The following is a 22,778-nucleotide window of genomic DNA, read 5'->3' as shown; positions in this document are numbered from 1 at the left end:
GGCGTCTGTTCCTAAAGGGACTGTTGCCCCCCCCCCAAAAAAAATCATCAGTGCAGAATGAATTATGTAATGTAAGTCTATGGGAAGTTAACACATTTTGTTTTTTGACTGTGGCATAATGCGGAGGTTTTATTTCTCTGCATCCCCCTTTAGTTGTACTGTTCTCTGTGTTTTTACCACTTGCGTGCATCAGCCCAGATAGGCTACAATCCTACATACACTTATTTAGAGTAAGCCCTGTTGAACAGAACTCGCTTCTGAGTAGATGTGCATGTGATGGTAGACTGTACATGTTAAAATTGAGTGCCTCTCCTTTCAAGTGAAGCCTGCAATTTTATGCATACTAGAGAGTAGGAAAAAGGGAGTACACCCCAGTACACCCCAGTACAGCATCTTTCCCAGTGGCTGTTGCTGGCTTTCTTCTACATCTTTTAAGATCATGGACCTCGAAGCTCCGGCCTGTGAGCCAGATCCGATGCGCGGGATTATTCCGGGTATGGCTCTGTGGTGGTGAAACCTTACCATCTCGCTGTTCAGCCAGCAGTTTTGTGCTGAAATGTTGTTGATCCTCACACCGGTAAGCTGCTTCCCTGGGAAATTGGGGTGCAGTGCCTTCTGGGGAGGTTTCCCAGGGAGGTTGCTCCCTGGTGCAAGGATTGGCAGCTGCTGGAAACGTGGTGGAATGGTAAGTCTTGGAATAATTATTCTGGTGCTCGTTGGGCCGCGGTTTGGTGGCCCCCGTTTTAGATTTTGAGCCCTTTATTTGATTTGGACTGTAAACCGCTTTGTGAACTTTTTTTGTTGAAAAGCAATGTATACATATTCTTAATATTGAATTCAGTGGGACTTGCTGCTGAGAACACATGCCTGGGTTCACAGTGTCCATCTTTTGTTCACTCTCCCCCTCCCCTCTTCCTAAAGTAGAGTTGCTACATTGGAGTCTCCCTTTCCAAATGCGAGCAGCCCTGTTGATATTTTTGGCCTCCTGGTTTCAAAACTGTCATTATTGTGAATCATTGCAAACCAAGGGACACCTGTACATAATGCACCATCTAAGAACAGAGGAATCTGCCTTCCCCCCTTCAAAACTATTGTGTTAGTACCATTCAGATGCCTCCTAATTTAACTGATTGAAATGTTTTAGACTGGTCAGTGCAGATTCCTTTAGTGGGGTGACAGCCCTAATGTAAAATGTTCCCATTGATCCAGCTTGGGTTGTTTCAAGCCATCTTTGGGCTGCTTGAGGAGACTCTTGCAGGAACTGCTTGCTAGTGACCTTCTGGACACACACGTTGCAGAGCTTCTGCTTAGGTAGAAAGTGTAGAGATGTTTCCCCTGTGACTTGTGGTCTGCTAGATATGCAAATAAAAGCTACAGGAGTTTAGGATGTGGCCTCATGCGTGAATTTTGTTCTTGTTTTCTCTCACAGTGGCATGTTGGAGAAGGGGAATACCCAGGTCTCTATTTTAGCAGTGTGCTACCCCCACAGTGTCTAACCTGCTCTGTAAATAGGGCTGACCCAGGACCTCTTGGCACTGGAGGCAATGTGCCTTGCCTGGCTGTTGGCAAACCAGCTGCCTCCTGCATTTCTCCTCTTCCTGTTCTCTGGATTTGGAAAGGAAGAGGGAGTGAAAGAGGAAGTTCGTTCTCTAACCCACCACTCTGTTGTCCTCCATACTTCCTCTTCCTTTCCATTCCAGTGAGCAAGAGGAATATTAGAAGCAATTGGGCGGCCTTCACTGGTCTGTTGTGGACCTCCCCAGCCTTGTCCATAAATGGAGATATGCAGTGCCACAGAAACAAATGATTTTAACATATGCACCTGCCATTGGTCCCTGTAGCAGGGTAGATCAGGATGCAGGTCTCTTGTTATCTGGTGTGCTCCCTGGGGTGTTTGGTGGGCCACTGTGAGATACAGGAAATGGGACTAGATGGGCCTATGGCCTGATCCAGCGGGGCTGTTCTTTTGTTCTTATGATCCCTGTGAATTTCACAAATGTGTTTCCCTGAAATGATTATTGTAGGAATCTCGTCTTGCCTGCACACAAGGGAGTGTCTTGTGGCCCCTTAAGCAGACTTGGTGTGATGTACAGTTTTGTGAACTTTATCAGATGCCCAAAATGTTATCCTCAATTGGGCAGGCTAATTGTGGAATTGAGGGATTTCCACTCTTGCCCGCTACAGTCTTCTAAATTCTGGAGGGATACCCATGTGCTGTGAGGTGTAGTACTGGTGACCTCCAGAAGGTGGCAGGGTATGGCACTCACTTATGTAATGTTCCATCCTGTTCTGTTTCCTCTCTTGCTATTCAAAGATATATACCCGTGATCAGCTTGTAGACATCTGTGCTTGTAAATGCATGAAAACCAGGGCTGTCGCCAGGTTAAATAAATCTTGGTCAATTAATTGCATGAGTTTTAGTTGAGTAATCAATTAAGTGATTAAATGTGCACACATTTGTGTGTGTGGGGGGAGGGGAATCATTCTGGAAGCATCAAAACTGAAAAAATGAACTTAACAAGAGTTAACTTGGAAATGAAAACCAACCCCATCTGATTTTTTTTTTACATGTTTGAAGGGCAAATGCTTAGGCATAATAAATGATGAAATGGTGCATTAATTTTTTAGAAAGCCCTTCAGTTTGAATCATTTCAGGTGCTTAGTGACCTCAGAGAACTGTTAGTCCAGTGTTTTTCAACCTTTTTCATCTCATAGCACACTGACAAGGCACTAAAATGGTCAAGGCACACCACCAGGTTTTTGACAATTGACAAGGCACACCATGCTGCCAGTAAGGGTTCACATCTCCCATTGGCCCTATTAATAAATGACCTTCTCCCAAATTCCTGTGGCACACCTGTGGACCACTCACGGCACACCAGCATGCCATGGCACAGTGGTTGAAAATGGCTGTGTTAGTCTATAACAGGGGGCTGTGGTTTCTGGAATATTTTTGATGTCTGTAACATCAAAAGTTGATAAGCCAGATTCCTCTGATTGAATTATCTGGTCTCTCTCTGCCTGCCTAGGCCACCCCACCTATAGTAGTAGTATAGCGGTAGTCACAGGCAGTGGACTGATGAGGGCATCTGCCTCTACCCGGTGGCTTCACTAGGGTTTGTGTTGCCCGGTGCAAGTGGATCATGGCCCTAGTTTTTTTCTTGTTTTTTTTTTTTAATCTCAGCAAAGTAGGAGTTTGATATTTCACCCTGTTGTTCAAGCTAGGTTGTGGTTTTGTGTGAGAAACGCTTCTCTCGCCCAGAAACTGACTAAGCAAGAGCGGGTGCATCTCTGGGGTTGATAAAAAGCCGAAAGTGGATCTGTTTAACTTGAGGCCCCAAGAGAGTCACTTTCAAGAGGAGCTTAACATTACGTTAAGCTTAACATTAAGTTAAACTTAAAAGTTTAACAGTGCAATGCAATGCATGTTAACTCAGAAGTAAGTCCCACTGGGTCCAGTAAGTTGCACATTATTGCAGCCGAAGATGTTGGAGGCACTCTAGGCCACCACTCTCCTCTCCTTCACATTTCTATCTTCTGCTTTGTTCTGCCTTTCCAAATTCAGCGAGCGGTAGAAGCCACAGAGTCTGTGACTATCATGCCGCCCGGCAAGGGGGCAGCATTTGACACTTCCTAGGCAGCCCCTGCCCCAACAGTGCCCAAGAGTGGTACAGATCTCAGAGGACTTTATGGAATAACTTGCTTCAGAAAGATGCTAAATTTCTTTCAGGGAGCCAGAGCACCCCCTCCCCTGTAAACCATAATCTGTTTAATTGCACGAATTCTAAACAATTGATTAAATTGCATATGAGGGGAAAATGAGGTTTTTTTGAAGGAAAAGACAGATTTTTGTGGTTCAATGTTGCTTATATGTTTTTGAAGCTAACCTCTTCTTAGGAGAGGCTTTCTGTCCTGTGTTAGAAGACAGGAAGGAATGCCTCTTAAGATGGTGTAATGACTTCTGCAGATTCTCTAAGTGCTTTTTAGGAAAACTGACAATTGCTTTCTGAAATACATTGCTTTGCTTCCAAATTGGTGAGGGAGGGGTGTCTTTTTGGTTGATCCTATGTCTTTCAACTGATGGTTCTCATGAATCAGTTATACTGTGTGTCTCAGCCCTTCTAACGGAGAATACGATGTACCCCCTACATACGAATTACCTGTTCATGAAGAGGTCCTGCTCCACTCCTGCCAGCACAGCTGTTACTGGTAGGGACACTATGCAGGTCTTCTCAGTGGTACTTGTGCCCTGGCTGTGGGATGCCCAGACTATGGAACTTCTTGCCTCAGGATATATGGCTCACTCTCTCTCTCTCTCTCCTTCTACCTTTCAGCATCAATTAAAAGCAATATTGCTACATCATTCTTTTAAGGAGGTTCTTTTAAGTTTTTCAGGCATTTGTTACCCAATCTTGATTTATTCCTTCTGTTGTTTCTTGAGTGGGGTGGGGAGTTGGTTCCTTGAGTACAGTTTTATAATGGTGGCTAGCCACCGTGAATGGTCCTTTGGAGGGAAGGAACAACCAGGGTATAAATATTTAAATAAATACAAATGTTGCCATTACCAGAGCGAGACCTACTTCTCCCAGAGTGCCACAGTTCATCATGGGGGGGGGGGGGAGACCACAACTTGATTGAACAAGATCTTCTTGGGGGGTGGAGGGCAGGAACTAAGCCTCCCAAGGCCTAGTCTAGAAGCACCCCACTAGACCAAATGACTAGACCTTCTGGCGTTCTAGTTTCCACCATGGCCAACCTGGTACCCTGCTTTCTGACGTGGCTTCAACATAGATTTGTTGCAGGGCTTTGTCCGTGGTGATACCACAGTTGTGGAATTCTGTATGGGATCTTCATCAGAGCCTCATCTCTGTTTTGTTTTTTTGAGAAAGCTGCAAAACCTGTTGCTCCATAAAGCTGATCTGAGCTGGTATTTTTATTTTCTGGTGCTTATTTCTGTGGTTGTTGCTGATATTACTGAAATTCTTTGTTCTGAGATTGCATTTTTCTGTGGCTATTAGTGACCCTGGGCGGGTTTGGTCCATATTTTGAAAAACAAAATTAAATTTTAAACTGGAATTGCCCTCCCCATACATCAAAGCATATCCTCCCTTATCTACTGTATTCTTGTGGCTATTTGTACCATTCCTGCACAGCCTTCCTCGCCAAATATTTCACAATGCATTCAGGGAAGTGCCCAAACGGCCTCCTTAGAGGCGTTGCAGTCCGGTGATACTGGGTTTGCGGCTTGTTCAATAATAACGATTCTCTGTGAGCTTTCCCCTCCCAATCAATGAAGCCCTAATGGATCCTGACTGTTTCCCAAAGATGGCCATCCATCAACAATTCCGGATGCTATAAAATTAAGCACATGTCAAGAGATATTCAGAAGCGAGGCCAGGCTTTTAAACAAAGAGAGGCGCTCTGAAAGGTTTCAGATAAAGGGATAGCACTTGGGGGCCTCACTGTGTGGGTGGTCTTTTTCACTGCTGGTTGGAAATGGTTGCAGACAGAGTTGGTGATGAGTTACAGAAATGGAACTTTATTTTGGGGGAGAGGCTGACTTTGCAGCGAGTCCATGATAATCCATTAATTGCTTTTATACTCTGCCCTTCCTTCAAGAAGTTAGGGAGGTGCACATTACCCCTTTTGTCCTCTCAACAATCCTGTGAGGTAGGCTGATACTGAGAAAGTGTGGGACCCAAGGTTGTCCAACAAGTTTCATGGTTAAGTGAGGATTTGAATCCAGCAGTCTCTGGGCCTATCTGACCCTCTAACTACTACACAACGCTGACCCTCTAACCACTGCACAACACTGCCTCTCAGTTAGATCATCTATCTTAACTCACAAACTCATTTTAGTGTTTGTGTTGCACTTTTTGAGCATGCAAAATGTGTAATACATTGATGTAGTCCTTGCAACAAAGTGTAAGGGAAACCAGTAATATTACTCCCCTACTGCACGGAGGGAAGTCTGAGCTTGCTTGAGGAGACCAAGTTCACTTGGGCAGGGGAGAGATTTGAACCTGGGAAGTCCTGGTTCACAGCTCAGTCTCTTAGTCACCATGTTACACCAGTTTAAACTGGCTGTCTGCTTGCAAAGGGGATTCTACCAGCATGTGTTCCTGGATTGTGATAGTCACTTTTTAAAGTACAAAGAGCTTTATCCTAAGCCCCAGATTTACAATAGTATCAGGTCATTGTAGTATTGATAAATGGCCATTATTTGTGAAAGGGAGATCCAAGATTGTGAATGTCTACTATGTGCATGCTTGAGGTGGGAAGTAAACCCTGCAAGTCCAGCAAAGAGACTGTCAGGAGGCATTTGTACCTGTGGCAGAGGCAGTGTGGTGTACAGGTTAGATTTTTAGACTTAAGACCTGGTTCAAGTGTGCTGATCAGGTGACCTTGAGTCACTCACTTTCTCTGTCTTGCCCACCTTTCAGATTTGTTCTGTAAAACTGGGGTGGGATTGAGTGCATTGGCATGAGGGAGCAGTATCATGCCTGCTGCCTGGAGCACTTTGTCAGAGGGGTAGGCTAAAAAATATAGCAATTAAATAAATATGCCACAAACATGAATAGAAAGCATTTATATATTGCTTCCAAATGTTCAGGGAACTTACATGCATTTTCTTCTGCAATCTTATGACAATTCCTGTAAGGTCAGTCAGGTTTTTTATCCCCATATTGCAGATGGAAGGAGTGAGGCTGCAAGGGGAGTGGCTTGCTGAAGGCCACTTTGAGACTTGGTAGCTGAAGGGAGGCTTCAGCTGGTGTCTCCCTGATTTGTACCAATGTCATGCTGGTTTAACTGTAACTTCTCCCCCAAGAACTCCAAGAGATGTAGTTATCTAAGGCTGCAATCCCAACCACATTTTCCTGAGAGTAAGCCCCATTGAACAAAATAGGACTTACTTCTGAGTAGACCTGGTTAGGATTGTGCCCTGAGAGTGCTGGGACTTCTGGTACAACTAAGTAGCTTCCTTCACAGTTTCAAGGTTTGTCATCATTGCCCTCGTTGAATGGAAAGGTGAGATGACAGATCTTTGGCTTGTGGTGCTCCCTCCATCCCCAATTGATCAGGAAAAAAAGTGGCTTAACCTGTGCTTGCACCTTTAAGCAGCAGCTTGATCTTTGCAAATCAGCAAGCAGAGCATTTCACAGCCTTGGTGCTTGCTGATATCTGCAGATCAAGCTGCTAAGGAGGGCAAAGGCTGCCTAAAAAGTTGACAACCCCAGTCCTTCTCTCAAAGTAAAACAGAACATCAACAGCATGACTTTGCTCCAGGCCTGCCAGCCTCCAAATCCCAGGTAAAAAATGGATGCACCTTTGCAACTGTTGGCCAAATGGATAAAACCAAGGATTGGAATCTCTTGAGTGTGTTCAGCTAGAGACTGTGCTGCTGTATGGGCAAGAAGCAGCTCCAAATATGCTTCATATTATCTTGTGGTTCTTAGGCTGATGGCGCTAGTCTCATTGGTGAGAGAGCAGGGGGTGGGGAGAGAGAGAGAATGCATGTTTACATTGATGCCTGTTTGAACAGGAACAAGGCAGGAAATTTAATGAGAGCTCCAGAGAAAAAGAAAAAAAACAACTGACCCTTCTTTCTCTTCTAGGTCTCATGGTACCAAGTGACGTGTCCTTCTTGTGAGATCCAGTCCCCAGAACCCCCAGAGAAAATGTCAGGAGTGCAGGTAAGGGCAAAACCAGAAACATGGAAAGACTGTTTCGCTGTTTATTTTATTTTAAGACTGGTTGAAATTTATTTTGACCACGACTAAGGCAACTGCTAATGTTTCTTATATAAAGCACCATCATTGTGCATTTGCACAATACAACAGAAAAGAGGATCAATTCTAAACTGTTACTTCTACAAGCAGGCACGAGGGGGAGGTTAGTAGTGGCAGGAGTTAAGCTGCCTTCCTGTACGCATTTTCCTGGGAGTAAACCCCAATGAACACAGTGGGGCTCATTTCTGTGTAGACATGCATAGTTGTAATGGGGGAGACTTGGTGTATTAGTCCCTAAAAGTCCTAATGTAATTGATCATACAGGTGCAGCCTATTTATCCACGGATTTTTTATCTGCGGATTTGTCTCAACTTGAATGGGGTGGGGGAAGCGAAAGTCACACACACCTTTGCCTCCTTTGCCCTGCGCTGGCGTCTCGCTCCATTTCCAGGTAGCCCAAAACACTGCAAAAGGGCTCTGCCTCGCCCAGGCAGGGAAATAGCCCTGGAAGAGGTTCCCCTTGCAAAGGAACAGTAGCACTCCTGGAGCCCCTGAGCCAGCAAAGAGGCTGAAGAGGAGAAGGGGGGCCAAAAATCTCTGTAGCCAGAACACTAGAGCAAGGTGGAGCTCACTCTCTCACTCACTCACATAGGGGCAGGTGTGGTAGCAACAGAGGGGATTGCTTTAAAAAACTCAGGGAGTGTTTGCCAAATTCCCCCCCCCCACACACACACACACATTGAGATGGTGCAGGCAATCACCAGTACAAGCAACACCCCCCCTCCCCCATGGTGCAGGCTATCACGACACAAGCAGGCCTTCCCACCAAGCAAAGCATGAGATATAGCCTACAATTCTCTCCACACTTTCCTGGGAGTAAGCCCCATTGACTGGAATGGGGTTTACTTCTGAGTAGAAACGCATAGGGCTGGACTCTTACAAGATCAACATCCCAACTGTGAAAGAAGCCAGGCAGCTGGCAATGGGGAGGGCTGAGTACAGAGCAGAGGGGAGGGGATTGATAACAGCTGCCTTAGTTTCCTTCCATCCGGAAGTGTCAGGCTGCAGCGTATTTGCGTAACTCTATGGAATTTAGCACAACGCGTTTTTTTGTTAATCACGCCGAGTCACAGAACGGAACTAACACGGATAAATAGGCTCCATCTATACTGCTTTTCAAACACCCCCCCCCCAAAAAATTTTCAAAGCACCTGACATCGCAGAAGAAAGAGGTGGTTTTCAAAAGATCTTACAACCTGGAATAACTTCCAGAGTATCTTACAGCACAATCCTGTACATGTTTACTCAGAAGTAGGTTCCATTGATTTCAGGTGGGATTTCAGAAGTGCACATAGGATTTGCAGTCTTATCCGTTGCAGAAAAACAGCAGAGGCTGGTGGCATCTGATGGCTTCTTCGCATTTATTTCAGTACAAACTTTTGGGGGTCTGGAGTCCACTTCATCAATTACATGACATAAGACAGTGGTTCTCAAACTCACTGGGAGCTTGCGAACCTTGCTCCCCCGCAGGCACTTACAGCGGAAGGCAGCGGGGGAGGGGAGAAGGCAGCGAAACAATCCCCAGGATCGTGTCACTAATGGGGGTGCAGGGACTGTCAGGTACTTACCAGTCCCTGCAGCAGCCTCTCGGGGGGGGGTGTGTTTGGGCGGAGCCCTGTGTGACCCTCCGCAGGGCGCCCCAGCCTTCAGAAAGTGAAAGTGGAGCTATTGCGCTCCAGCTTGCAGTTGCAAAAAGTGGGGTTTGATCGCTTTCACTTTCTACAGCATGGGGAGCCCTGTGGAGGGTCGCACAGGGCTCCCCGCATCCCCGGGAGGCTGCAGCAGGGACTGGTAAGTAAATGCCAGTCCCTGCACCTCCTTTAGCGACGCGATCCTGGGGATCGCATTGCTGCCTTGCCCCTGCCCCTTAAAGGGGCAGAGTCCAGGGCCCTCAAGCTGGAGCGTTGCAATGCCCCAGTTTGAGAAGCCCTGACATGGGAGATAGGGACATAGGAGATGCTAGAAAATGTCACTGGGAGTGACATTGTCCTACATGAAAAAGGGACAAGTGCTCCCTCATGCTAAATGTAAGAAAAATACACCCAGTTAGCAAGGTGTTTGGATTTGGGGTTTTTCTGTGTGTGTTCTCGTGGTAAGAAAGGCAACAGAAAAATAAAGATGGGTGCTTTCCCTTTAGCACCAGAACTGTTTGGTGTAGATGAATGGGGTAAGAATGAACCTTGCAAGTCTTCAGCCAGTAGAGGATTTGGCAGAGGTAAAAGAAAGCCTTGGTTCTGCAGTCGTTGCACACTAAGGGGGTTCATGGTGTGCTGGATCCACAACCCCCAAAAGCTGTGTTGGTGTTTTTAATTTGCTATTTATCAGTGAGGGCTTTTTCTCCCTCCAAGATCTCATTCTTAAAATATTAATTTATTCAGAAACTCAGCCCAGCCAGCAGTATTGTGAGATTTGTTTGCAGTTGTCGAGTCGGTACGGTTGAGAGGGTTTGCAGCAGGTAAAAATTCAAGGCACGCCCAACTGCCGGTGCGCACCGCAAAGAAACGTGGACTGTGCTTCTTAATTGAAGATGGTTTGAGGAGATGTGATGTTTTTGTACGGTTGAGGAGTTCTAGTTTCTGCACAACATCCTGAATCGAGTGCAAAATCTGTCTTTTTGCAGATGCATGAATTTCAAAAGCAAAGTTGTGCAGTTTCTAGAACACCCCACCTCAGAGCAGATTAAAAAAGTGTAACTTTCCTGTCTGACACAAGGGCTGTACAAATAACACAGGCCAACACACACTTTGCTGCCTTAAAACTTGGACCCTTTCCTGGGTGTATTTGGGGTGCTGAATCCAAAATCACATCTAGTTTCAGAGATATGGCAAAGGCTCCTTAGTGAATGGTTCTAGCACTTTTAAAAAGTGTTAATGCTTTTTAACATAATCTTCAAAAAAGTTCACTGGATTTCTCAGGTAGAAAGAACTGTGCCTACTATTCCATCTTGCCTTCCATGTGGCTTTTGTTCTTGTTTCCTTACCTGTGATCTGAAGAGGCTACTCAGTCAATGCTGTCCTTATTCTCTCCAACAGGCCGTCTGGCCATCTGGTACGGAATGTATTGCCAAGTACAACTTTCACGGCACGGCCGAACAGGACCTCCCGTTCAGCAAAGGGGACGTCCTCACCATCATCTCGGTCACCAAGGTAACCGCATCCCTGATGTCTCTTGTCCCTAGTGCTGAGCAGGAAGGATGGGTGGGTGGGTTTGGGAGTAAGATGACATCTAGCAAAGTTTGTGGACTATTTCCTCATCCAGACTAAGCCTCTGGGACTGGCTTATCCATGAGACTGATTGAAACATCACCTCATGCAGCGGGGGATTTGGGGCTGGTCCCTGCTAGCCTTTTAATGTGCTCCTTCATAGCTTACTCGCTTCTTCCCCTGTTTGCAGTTCATGTACACACTGCCGTGCTGCCTTGAGTTCAGTTCAACAGTAGCAGCAGCAGCAGATGTGTGGACAAGGGTAGGAACTCGCTCTCTCCTGCACCTTTGGGGAACTTTTTATTCAGTGTAAAACCTTCTTGTCCCACCTCTCTACCAATATTGTTCTTCAGGCAGTACGATAAATCAAGTGTGAATAAAAGCTATAACCAATGACATGCTACCAGAATGTTGGACAAATATAGATGCCTTTAATGAGTACCTAAAAGGCAGCCACACTGGCACCTGACAAGTGCGCCCAGGGAAGGTATTATTCCGTAGTCTGGGTGCCACCGCAGAGAAGGTCCCCTCCCTGTTCAATAGCAACCCACCTTGCCTCTGAACTTGGAGGCATCTGACGTAGCGTCTTAGCCAAAGATTTTAAGACACAAGGAAGTTTATATGGGAGCAGGAGGCCTTTCAGATAGGTCAGGCCCAAAATGCTAAGAGAGATTTAATGCTCAGAAATACGCATTTTGAGGCTGGTAGCCAAAGCAGATCTTTAAGCACTGGTGAGATGTGATTGAACCTGCAGGTCCCTGTCATAACTTAAAAACACAAGGAGCCTTGCTGTATTAAGCCACAGGCCCTTTTTACTCCAACTTCCTGTTTCTCACACTGGCCAACCAAATGTCTCTGGGAAGCCCACAATCTGCGCAAGAAGGTCATAGTCCTCTTCCGCTGTTGCTCCTTGGCAACCGCTGTTTGGAGACTTCCTGCCTCTGAAACTGGAACTTCCATAGAGCTTCCATTGGCATAGTGGCCACTGATAGACTTGCCATCTATCAATTTATGTAATCCTCTTTTCAAGCCATTGAAGGTAGGGGCCAAGGACCTGTCCATATTCAATAATTTGGTATACTGGCGTGGTTACAGTAGCGGAGCACACTTTAGTAGGTTGCTCTGTGCACAGTGCAATTAAGAGTCTTAACTTGGAGGCTCCCAAAGCACAAATGGCTACTGCAGGGGGTCAGTGGCTGTGGGAGGAGGGTGTGTGAACATAGTTGCTGCAAGGTTCTTGTTATGGGAAGGATGGGCTGGAGAGCATTCAAAGGGAAGGTCTTCGACTGAGTGCTGCTTTTGGGTTGGGTGTGATGTGCTGGGAACAGTACCCTGACATCAGCCATGTGCAGAAGTTGTCCTACTCTGCCTGCAACTTGCTTTTGCTGTCTCTCCCTAGCGGCCTAAAAAAGGACGGGGGAATCTCTCCATTTTAATTAATGTCAGTGTTATTTAAACCTCTTAAAAGTAACCTACTCGGGCAAGTCCCAGGGAGATGATTTATAGGTTACGAAATCCACGTTTGCTGAAGAGGCTGCGGCCGGCAGTTGTGTCCCCCTGCCTGGTTCAAGGCAGTGTGCCAGTGCGCTGCAGGCTGGTGCAGAAGGGAGGGAGGCATTAATATTAAGAATATTTATATACTGCTTTTCAACACAAGAGTTCACAAAGCGGTTTGCAGACAAAATCAAATAATTAAATCGCCCCCTGACAGCAACTGCTACCCTGCATATGCCCAATCTCATCTCATCTTGGAAGCTAAGCAGGGTCAGGCCTGGTTAGTACTTGGATGGGAGACCGCCTGGGAATACCGGGTGCTGTAGGCTTATACCATAGTCTTTCGAGACTGAAGGTTGCCAACCAAATCGCCCCTGTCCCAAAAGGGATCAGAATCTAAAAAGGTGCAGAAGGACACCGGCAGCAGCCACTAGAAAAGACACTGTGCTGGAGTGAAGGAGCACATTGAGAAGCTAGCATGATCACCCCCAAACCTCCCTCTGCCTGAAGTGATGCGCCCAGTGCTAGTCCCGCGATGTGCCAGCTGGTGCAAGCCCTCCATTGATTCAGTCACAGGAACCCACCACTCTTTCCTCCTCCATACTCACTCTGCAAGAGGAGATTGTCTTTTTTCAGGGTTCTAACTCCATTGTAGGCTGGGAGTGGAGGCCACTTAGCTCACTCTCCATGTGTGTGAAGCCACCACTGCCCCAGGGACCGCATGGCACTGTTTTGGCTGGCCTGACCCCACTGGAAATGGGAGCCATTGTGCAGGCAGGTGGGTGTCCCAACCCAGACCACACCATTCAAGGGAAGTCCACGTTTTGTTTTGTTTTGTTTTTTGTTTGTTTTTTATATACCGCCTTTCTGGTCATCGGATTACTCCTCTGACTTTATTCAAGGCGGTTTACATAGGCAGGCGTTTCCAAATCCCTCAAGGGGATTTTTACAATCATAAAGGTTCTGTCTTTCAAGAACCAACCACATTTCGGAATGGATCTTCCTGGTTTGGTCTCACTTCTGGCCTCCAGTTCTCCCACGCAGGCTGACAAGCAACTCCATCTCTCACATGGAGGGCAGCCAAGACGCTTCTTGCTCACACCAAGAGCAGGTGGAATCACTCAGCTGGGCTTGTCAGCTGCTTCAAGGTCTCGCCATTCTCAGCTGTTCAGGGAGCTGCCGGTGTCCTCGAACTGGCGACCTTCTGATGTTATCTTCGGGCTAACGGAGGCTCTACCCTCTAGACCAGACCTCCTGTTGTTGCTGGGCAGAGAGGGAGCAGAATGGAGAGGAGATCAGAAAGCAGCAGCCACTTGAGCAAATTCTCTCTTGCAGCAGGAACATTGGTGTGGCGAGCCACTTGCGTCTGCATACAGCCTCTGTCCCTGGAAGCAATGGGCCCTGTGAAAAGTGGTACTCGAGTACACAAACAAATGGCTGATAAGCCCTGGGTTAGAGCATCCCAGGCACTTTTGGACCTTCCAGATGGTGGTGTACAGATAGCGTACACACATCTTCCATGTGTTGTCCAGGTTCAAGCTGCATGTAGGGAATCCCATTTTTGAGTACTCTTCTAGGGGGGAAAAAAGACTCTAGACAAACACTGTGCACTTCTGTGACAGCTGTCTAGCTTAGCAGTAGGAAGAGGGCCAGAGGGATGGAGGTGAGCAGAGGCAAGAGAGAGTAAATTGGCAGCTGACTGTTCACTTTAGATGAGCAAAGTGCAAACCTCCTTCTTGTGACTCACTGAGCCTGACTCACATCTCCTCTCCCTCACCAGGATCCCAACTGGTACAAAGCGAAAAATAAAATAGGCCGCGAGGGGATCATCCCGGCCAACTACGTGCAGAAACGGGAAGGCGTGAAAGGAGGAATCAAACTCAGCCTGATGCCGTGAGTATGGGCAGGAGGGGGAACGGGGAAGCTGAAGCTAGTTTGTCCAGGCCATGTGGGAAGCTGCCAGATGCCAAGTCAGGTCCTCGATTCATCGCACTCAGTATTGTTTCCACTGGAGAGTCAGTGTAGTACTACTGTGTAGTAGTGTAGTATAGTAGTAGTAGTAGTAGTACTACAGTGCTAGTACTACAGTACTAGTAGTGTAGTGTAGTACTAGTGTAGTACTAGTGTAGTAGTACTGCGCTAGATGAACCCCTGGTCTGACTCTGATGTCAGAAGTTTTATATTAATTGTCAGATTCAGTGCCAGCATGACAGACCAGAAACCACCTGACTCATTTATTCCTAAACTGGTTCAACAACCATGAGAGCTAAAAATTCAGCCCGCAGGAGTTGCTGGAGGTGGTGAGATGTTCTAGAGGAGCATCAGCAAAGGCTTGCAGAGGGTTGCCTGGAGCAAAGTCAGGCCTCTACTGAATGAGAGGAGGGGGTGAGGTGTCCGCCTTTAAGAGGCATTGGCAATGCTTAGAGGGAATACGGGCCACGATACAGGAGCTCATGACTGGGCAGCCAACTAATCCTCGTTGTTAATTTCCAAGCAGGCACAAATATTTTGGGCTTGGATCTGGCACTCTCCCAATGTTCTAGTTGTTGAAGTATCCTTCTGTTCCCCTCTTCCAATACCACTCTAAGCAGCAGGGAGGGGTGCGCAGGAGTTGGCATACCTCTGGATAAGGGTGGGGTGTCCTTTTGCATGGCATCTTGGGCATCAGGACGTCCTGGATTTGGTCTTCGTACTAATAATGCTGTACAAACTGCTACAGCATACACTTACTCTTCCCTTCCCCTTTCTGTCATTCTGTGCTTAGCTGGTTTCATGGGAAGATCACACGTGAGCAGGCAGAACGGCTGCTGTACCCACCAGAGACAGGCCTCTTCCTGGTGCGCGAAAGCACCAACTACCCCGGCGACTACACTCTATGCGTCAGCTGCGAAGGGAAGGTAGAGCACTACCGCATCATCTACTCCTCCAGCAAGCTCAGCATTGACGAGGAGGTGTATTTTGAGAATCTCATGCAGCTGGTGGAGGTGAGGCTATGCAAAGGCTACCACTTCCTCCAGGACTCTAGCCTACCACTCTCTTCTCCTCCACACTTCCTTTTCCACTCTGTTCCCTTTTTCCTTTTCAAATCCAAAGAGCAAGAAGAGGAGGAGGAATGACAGCAGTAGAACTGGGTGGCAGGCACCCCTGCCAGGCTATCACCTGAGGCAACTGCCTCAGTTGGTCTCACAGATGAACCGGCATGGGCTCTACTCTTTTTCGTATTTTGATTGTAACTATGAAACTGCCTTCAGCTCAGTTCAGACACCAGTTAGCGAAGCGTCACAATATTTTGACTTGATAGCTGCTGTGAGCAAATTGTGATCTTTCAGGAAACCAGAATCAGAAACTGTCATCTGAGGTGGGTTTGCCAACTACAGCTTGTTCCAACTACCATTTTGCAACTGACAAAGTATAATGAGAGCTCTTGATTTTCCTCCAGGAGCTGCTACGCCTCTAGAGGTGGAGTCGTGGAGGCAGGCATGCTCAGCCAGACAGGCTTGCCTCTTCGTATCTTTTGGAAGCTTAAACCTTGTTTTGGGTTCTAAACCACGGTTAGTGCAACCCATGGTTTGGCATGTGATGTTTGAATTGAGCATTATCCCTGAGTCAGCCCATTGGTCTGTGTCGGCCAGTATTATCTGATCTAATGGCAGGCGCTCTCCTGGATGCTGGAGTGGAGATCTTTCTCAGCTCTGCTACCCAAGGTTCATTTTGCAAAAGTTTGAACTTGGAACCTTCTGTGTGCCATTGTGCTATGGTCTCTTGCAAAAAAAAGAAAAAAAGAAAGAAAGCTGCTTTAAACAGATCAGCATCTGATCCAGTGGTGAGAAAAACCAGCTTGTAGTGGTGTCAAAAACAACTCTCCAGTGTTTCAGGCATTGGCCTACTTTGGGGCTGAGAACCCTTTAACCAGAGATACCAGGGATTGGCCCTGTAGCCTCCTGAATGCGAAGTCATGTGCTCGGTTTGTGAGCTGTGGTCTTCTTTTCCATGAAACCTTTGGCACAATGCCAGACAAAGCCAAACAAAGCCTTTGGCTGTTTCAATCCTATAACTACGCTTAAATATACAGGTATAAAACAACAGCATATGCTTCCCCTGTCTCCATTTTCCTCTCCTTCCTTTGTTCTTTCTCTTGGCTCTGTAACTGAACTGTAAGCTCCTTGGGTCAGGGACCTGTCCTTTCATTCTCTGTAAACGGCTGTATGTTTTGACGGTGCAATGTTAACAATGCTACTAGTAATTTTGGATGAATGAGAGATGCCAGGGCTGCCTTCTCTCTGGAAATCCTTTTCCAGGACCCCAGCAAAATAGATGGAAGTGATTACTCGGTGGCAAAGGAAAGACTTTTGGCACATGCTCAATGACTGTTTGATAAAACTCTCTCTTTGACAACGTAGCCTACGTTTGTATGAAAAGTCTGCGTGCAGGACTGAGGTGATAGGAGAAACCTCTAGGACAGGGGTGCTCACACTTTTTTGGCTCGAGAGCTACTTTGAAACCCAGCAAGGTCCGGAGATCTACCAGAGTTTTTTTTACAATGTTCGCGCCATCATAACATATAACATTTATGTGTACAATGTATGTTGGTGTACGTTGAGCCCTACTGAGTATAACAGGACTTACTCCTGAGTAGACATGCCTAGGATTAGGCTGTGAGGCTGCAATCCTAGCCACACTTACCTGGGAGTAAGCCCCATTGAGTACAATGGGCCTTACTCCCGGCGTTTCCTCCCAGAGGCACCTGAAGGGGGGGTCGGCACTCCGCGATCTACTCATTTTGCCTCGCGATCTACCAGTAGATCGCAATCCACCTATTGAGCACCCCTGCTCTAGGAATTGACTTAGGGCTCCAAGTTGTCAAGATCCCACCAGTAAATATTCTCTCCCCCTTTCTCCCCCCCTCTCGTCCCTGTGTTAGTCAGAATCCTGTCTCCCAGTTTGACCCTAGCAAGGGGCTTTTTCCTAGGATAAACCCTGCAGCCTTGCTGGGCCTCTCCTCCAAAACCCAATACGGGAGCTTAGACGGCTTGTTCGCTTGTCTGCCAACTCAGCAGCCCCCACCGGGTTACGCGGTCACAGCCGGCACAGCTCAGACATGCTAAATGCTTCCTGCCTTGTGCACCACCCAGCAGAGACAGGAAGACGCTCTGAGCAATTTTGAAAGTGTGCAGGACCTGCCAGCGAAGCAGGTGTGGGGGGCCCGGTTTCAGGCCTGCGTGTGCCATGTCCTGGTGAGGAAAGGAGGGGAGGCAAAGTGGCGGGGTGCGAGCAGCGACTGCAGCCCTGTCCTCTGAACGGCAGCTGAGGATAGAGGCAGAATCTTCCCCATGTTTAACTGCTGCCTGCCTTTTGAGAAGCTGGAACTCCTCTAAGCCTAGGATTGCAATCTGCCTAGGCAGCATTCTTGGCCTCATGCCACCTCCTAGTGGTGGAAGGGAGTCACTGCAGTTGGTCTCAATCCCTTGCTTGGGACAATGCTCCTTTCTGAGTGCTACATTTTCCATTCCCTCATTCTGCCAGCCACCCCCTCCCCGAAACCTTATTAGGAATACTCTACCAGGTCATACACCCCCTTCCTTTGTGCTGCTTCCTTTTCACCTGACCGGTTTCTACCGTCATTTGTTTACACACATGTGCGCCCTTGCAGTGCCCCACCCCTGCAGTACTCTAGGACAGTGTTTCTGAAACGGTGGGTCGGGACCCACTAGGTGGGTCGCGAGCCCATTTCAGGTGGGTCCCCATTCATTTCAATATTTTATTTTTAATATGTTAGGCTTGATGCTGCCATGGTATGTGACTACGTTTGGGGAAATGTTACAGATCTATATTTTTAACAAGCTACTATATATATTCTTTTAACAATGATAGTAAATGGGATTTAGTATGGGTTGGATTGCGGCCTAGAATTCCTAAAAATTTTCCAGCCTAATGATGTCATTTCTGCTCATGACGTCATTTCCAGTGGGTTCTGACAGTTTTCATTTTAAAAAGTGGGTCCCAGTGCTAAATGTGTGAGAACCACTGCTCGCGGAAAAATTATTTTCTCTGGTTTCAGGCACAGGGGCCTTTCCTAGCACTTCCTGAAAATGCCAGGGATTTCACCTTAGACTTTATGCATGCAAAATAGGTGCTACACCACTGAGTGACAACCTTGACTTTATGAGTCAGAGGTAGAGTATTAGCTTGGAATGGAGTTAGACAGATGGGTTATACCCACATCACAAGCAAGAAATCTTAACTGATTAAGTCAAATAACTTTTCACTGATGAAATCTGCATACATCTGCATATGAAAACCAGGCACCCGTTCTAGAGAAAAGAGGCATTTTTTATAGAGATGGTGCATGTGCATATATCATTATAAATATGGCATTCCTCATTTTCTCACAGGAAGGAGTGCCTGTTTTACTATAGCGCAGGGGTGCCCAAACCCCGGCCCTGGGGCCACTTGCGGCTCTCAAGGACTCCCAATTTAGCCCTCTGAGAGCCCGCAATCTCCAATGAGCTCTGGCCCTCTGGAGTCTTGCTGGAGCCCGTGCTGGCCTGACGAAACTGCTCTCAATGTGACGGCCAACTGTTCGACCTCTCGGGTGAGCTGTGGAGCAAGGGCCCCCTCCACTGCTTGCTGTTTCACGTCTGTGATGCAGTAGCGGCAGCGAAGGAAAGGCCAGATTGCTTTGTGCAAGGCCTTTCACAAGCCTTGAGCTATTGCAAGACCTTCATTTAGTCATATAAGTTCCATCTCTAATGTATTCATGTATGTAAATTTATTCAGATTTGAAATGTAAATGAACTCTTTTTTTTCTCTGGCCCCCGACACAGTGTCGGAGAGATGATGTGGCCCTCCTGCCAAAAAATTTGGACACCCCTGCTATAGCGGTTGCCACAGTTCGTTTTTCTAACCACTTGCCTTTAAAATGAGTTTGGAAAAGTCTCCTGCGCAGTCAGTTGAGGGCACTTGTTTAGCTGATCAGAGTGCAGTGGCATAGCTAAGAGCACCTGGCACCCAGAGCCCATACATTTTTAACACCCCTGCATACCACCCTGGCCTCAGAAGGCCTTCTGGTGGCTTCCGAAAGGCACTTCCGGTTTTCAGCAAAAACTGGACGTTCCTTTCAGAGGCCCAGGGAGGCCATGCATAGCCACGCATAGCCTCCCTGTGTCTCAGAAGGCCTCCTGGAGGCCTTAGAAAGGCACTTCTGGTTTCTGCAAGGCCTCTGGAAGGCACCCCCTCAAGGCATGGTACCCGGGGCACTGGACCCCCCCAGCCCCCTTCTCAGCTACACAACTGTCAGAATGGTTTTTTGTTCACAGAGACCAACAGCACAGAAATAAGTCACAATGAGTTAAATGGGACTCATTCCCAGTGTGTATAGGATTGCAGTACTAGTAGGTTAATTCACAACCAGTGATCATATATTTATAATGCATTATTAAACTTTTAAATTTAAATGGTAGAAGAGGAAAAAAAAAACCCTCTTTCTTTTCCTTGGCAGCACTACACCTCAGATGCCGATGGTCTCTGTACACGCCTTATCAAGCCAAAGGTCATGGAGGGCACAGTGGCTGCCCAGGATGAGTTCTCGCGCAGTAAGTACCGTGCTAAAGTTAAGTCAGGCTCAGGGTTGGCTCAGAATCCCAACACCGCTCTCCTCGTAGTGGACTAGAGCAAAGGGAAATGAAGAGGAACAATGGAGGAGAAGAGAAGGGTGGACTTTAGACCAGCGATTTTCAACCACTGTGCTGAGGTACATTGGTGTGCCGTGAATGGTTTGCAGGTGTGCTGCAGAAGTTTTTGAGAGGGTCACTTATTAGTAGAGCCATGGGCGGGGGGTGAGCCTCCCCTTACCGACATTGTGGTATGCCTTGTCAATCAATTGTCAAAAAAACTGGTGGTGTGCCTTAACAGTTTTAGCACCTTATCAGCGTGCCCTGAGATGGAAAAGATTGAAAATAGCTACTTTTAGAGACACTCAAGCCCACCACTCTTTTCTCCATGCTTCTTCTTTGTGGATTTGAGAAGGAGGAGGGTAATGGAGATGAAGGAAAAAAGGTGAAATAGAGGGAGAGTGGTGAGCTAGAGCAGTGTTCTTCAACCTGTGTTATGAGTATGATGGTACTTTACAGACTGGCAGGTGGTACTTGGTGTGTGTGTGTGTGTGTGTGTGTGTGTGTGTGTGTGTGTGTAGTACTGGCAAAGGGACCTCACAGCACTGCTCTGCCTGGTCCAGCCCTGGGGGGGGAGATGGTTGGGTTCAGAGGCATATCTAGGTAGGTGCAAGTAGGGTGCACGCCCTGGGCACTACTTGAAGGGGGACACCACTGAAGTAACTAGAAGGAATGGGGGCAGCCAGATTGCAGAGCCTCCTCCTCGTGTTTTGTGGCCCCACAGTCTGCCCCCCCCCCATTCCTTCACTTGTGGAGGCTCTCCTTCAGTCTCCAAGGGAAAGGGCATGGGGGGTGGTGGCTGGATCGTGGGGTTGCCCCCACCACCCACACCACCTCCTCGGAAGTGGAACCCAGAAGTGATGTTGTGTGATGTCTCTGCCCTGGGCACCGCTCTCTCCAGCAATGGCTCTGGTTGGGTTAGCAGTCAGGTCCAGCTGTGCAGCAGCAGCCCAGACCAAATCCTTCTGAACAGATGCAGTTTAGGGAAGGAGGTTGTAGAGTTGAGGAGCAACCAGGTGACAACACTAACTGTCTCTCCCTTGGCTGCAGAAATGACAGTGTGGCGAGGTGCCAAGGCCCACACGTGTCACCATCCCTGGAGACTGGTAGTTGCAAACAGTGCTTAACGCACCACCCTGGCACCTGAGGCAACTCCTTCAGTTGGCCTCTTGGATGGGCCGGCCTTGGTCTGGCTCTCATTTTAGTCTGCACACAAAACAGTGTCTTGCTAATTGTCCATCACCCCCTTCCTTGTGTCTCCCAGGTGGATGGGCCCTCAATATGAAAGACTTGAAGCTGCTACAGACCATTGGGAAAGGGGAGTTTGGAGGTAAGCTGGTCTGTGGTGGGATGTTGCAGCCTCTCTCTCCTGGAAAGGGGGAGAGCCAACTCTGGCGAGCTGCATCTCGCAGGGATTTTGTCAGAGAAAATGCGACGCCTGGTTTGCGCCTGAACTAAGAACTTGTCTGGCACCTCGCAAAGCAAATGCTGGCAGCCAGGAACTGTTAGATGACTTTTAAGATCAGAACAAAGATGAAATGGATAATTACTGAATAATGCAGAGCAACCCAGACAGAAACTGAATAGATGAAATTAAAAAAAAATGTTGGTGCAGTGTGATGAGATGATTCCAAGGAACTGACAGATTGAGTGTTTCAGTAATTGAGAATTCCTGAAACATAATTATTGTCAAATGAATTATCACAGTTAAAATCAGAATAAGCCAAAGCATTGAAAGCCAGTCTGTGAGATGGGAGGAACACAGAGTTTCAGGGCAGATAAATTTTAGGCGGCGGCTGGTGAATCTCCATAGGTGGAACTTCTATATACATTGACTCGAACAAACTTCTTCTCAATGGAGACAGTTCCTATGCATCTGGCCAAGAACCAGAATGACCATTAGAAACTGGAAGCGGCCTTCTGCTGGGTCAGATCTTTATCCATTTAGTTCAGCATTGTCAACACTGACTGGCAGCACCTCTCCAGAGTTTCATGTAAGGGTCTTTCCCAGCCCTACCTAGAGGCACCAGGGATTGAGCATGGAACCTGGTGCTTGCAAAGCATGTGGGCTGTGACCCTTTCCCAATGCTTGGTTATGGTTTAGAGATGCACTCCTTTGGGATTTCTTCTTCATTTGTTTGAAGATGTGCTCAGATGCTCTGAGAATGGAGTGGTTCACCCATGGAGAAACTCGGTCAGATGCTCCATCTGCATCAGTCCTCTCGTGGAGGAGCTCAGGTCTGCTTCCAACCACATGAGTTTTCCTATTGGATGTTAATTGAACCAAATGGGAAAGGCTGCAATCATGGTTTGGAGGTGGTGGAAATAGAGTGGAAATCCTGTTAGCTGTGTGGAAAAGCACACTACAGGTGAAAATATTTGTGCCTTGTTGCAGTCAGATGATCAGAAGTAAATAAGAAAACTAAGTGAAACTAAGTGACAAAAGCCACATTTGTCCTGGCTTTTGGAGCACTTAGGAGATGTTCTGGGTCTGGGTAAATCAGCCCCAAAACCAACACCAGTGGATACTTAGTTGGGCTCATCTCCATGCCCAACATCTTCCCTTCCCCCAAGTTGTGGCAGTTTCAGGTGTCTAAAGTGGAGCAAAGCTGCACTGGATG

At 47.3% G+C, this 22,778-nt stretch overlaps 1 protein-coding gene and 1 pseudogene across 1 annotated transcript in view; both read left to right on the top strand.

Moving 5' to 3' along the window:
* Nucleotides 1-22,778, top strand: part of CSK (C-terminal Src kinase) — a 94,971-nt gene that overhangs the window by 65,078 nt on the left and 7,115 nt on the right. The window contains exons 2-7 of the mRNA XM_066635009.1: nucleotides 7,617-7,694; nucleotides 10,823-10,936; nucleotides 14,268-14,380; nucleotides 15,252-15,471; nucleotides 19,986-20,079; nucleotides 21,422-21,487. Of these exons, the coding sequence (XP_066491106.1) occupies nucleotides 7,680-7,694; nucleotides 10,823-10,936; nucleotides 14,268-14,380; nucleotides 15,252-15,471; nucleotides 19,986-20,079; nucleotides 21,422-21,487 (622 nt within the window). The 5' untranslated portion in view covers nucleotides 7,617-7,679. The remainder of the gene's footprint in view (nucleotides 1-7,616; nucleotides 7,695-10,822; nucleotides 10,937-14,267; nucleotides 14,381-15,251; nucleotides 15,472-19,985; nucleotides 20,080-21,421; nucleotides 21,488-22,778) is intronic.
* On the top strand, nucleotides 12,697-12,816 carry LOC136659540 (5S ribosomal RNA; annotated as a pseudogene).

This window comes from Tiliqua scincoides, chromosome 8, assembly GCF_035046505.1.
Source record: "Tiliqua scincoides isolate rTilSci1 chromosome 8, rTilSci1.hap2, whole genome shotgun sequence".
Classification (NCBI taxonomy): domain Eukaryota; kingdom Metazoa; phylum Chordata; class Lepidosauria; order Squamata; family Scincidae; genus Tiliqua; species Tiliqua scincoides.
This window is presented reverse-complemented; position numbering and strand designations above follow the sequence as displayed.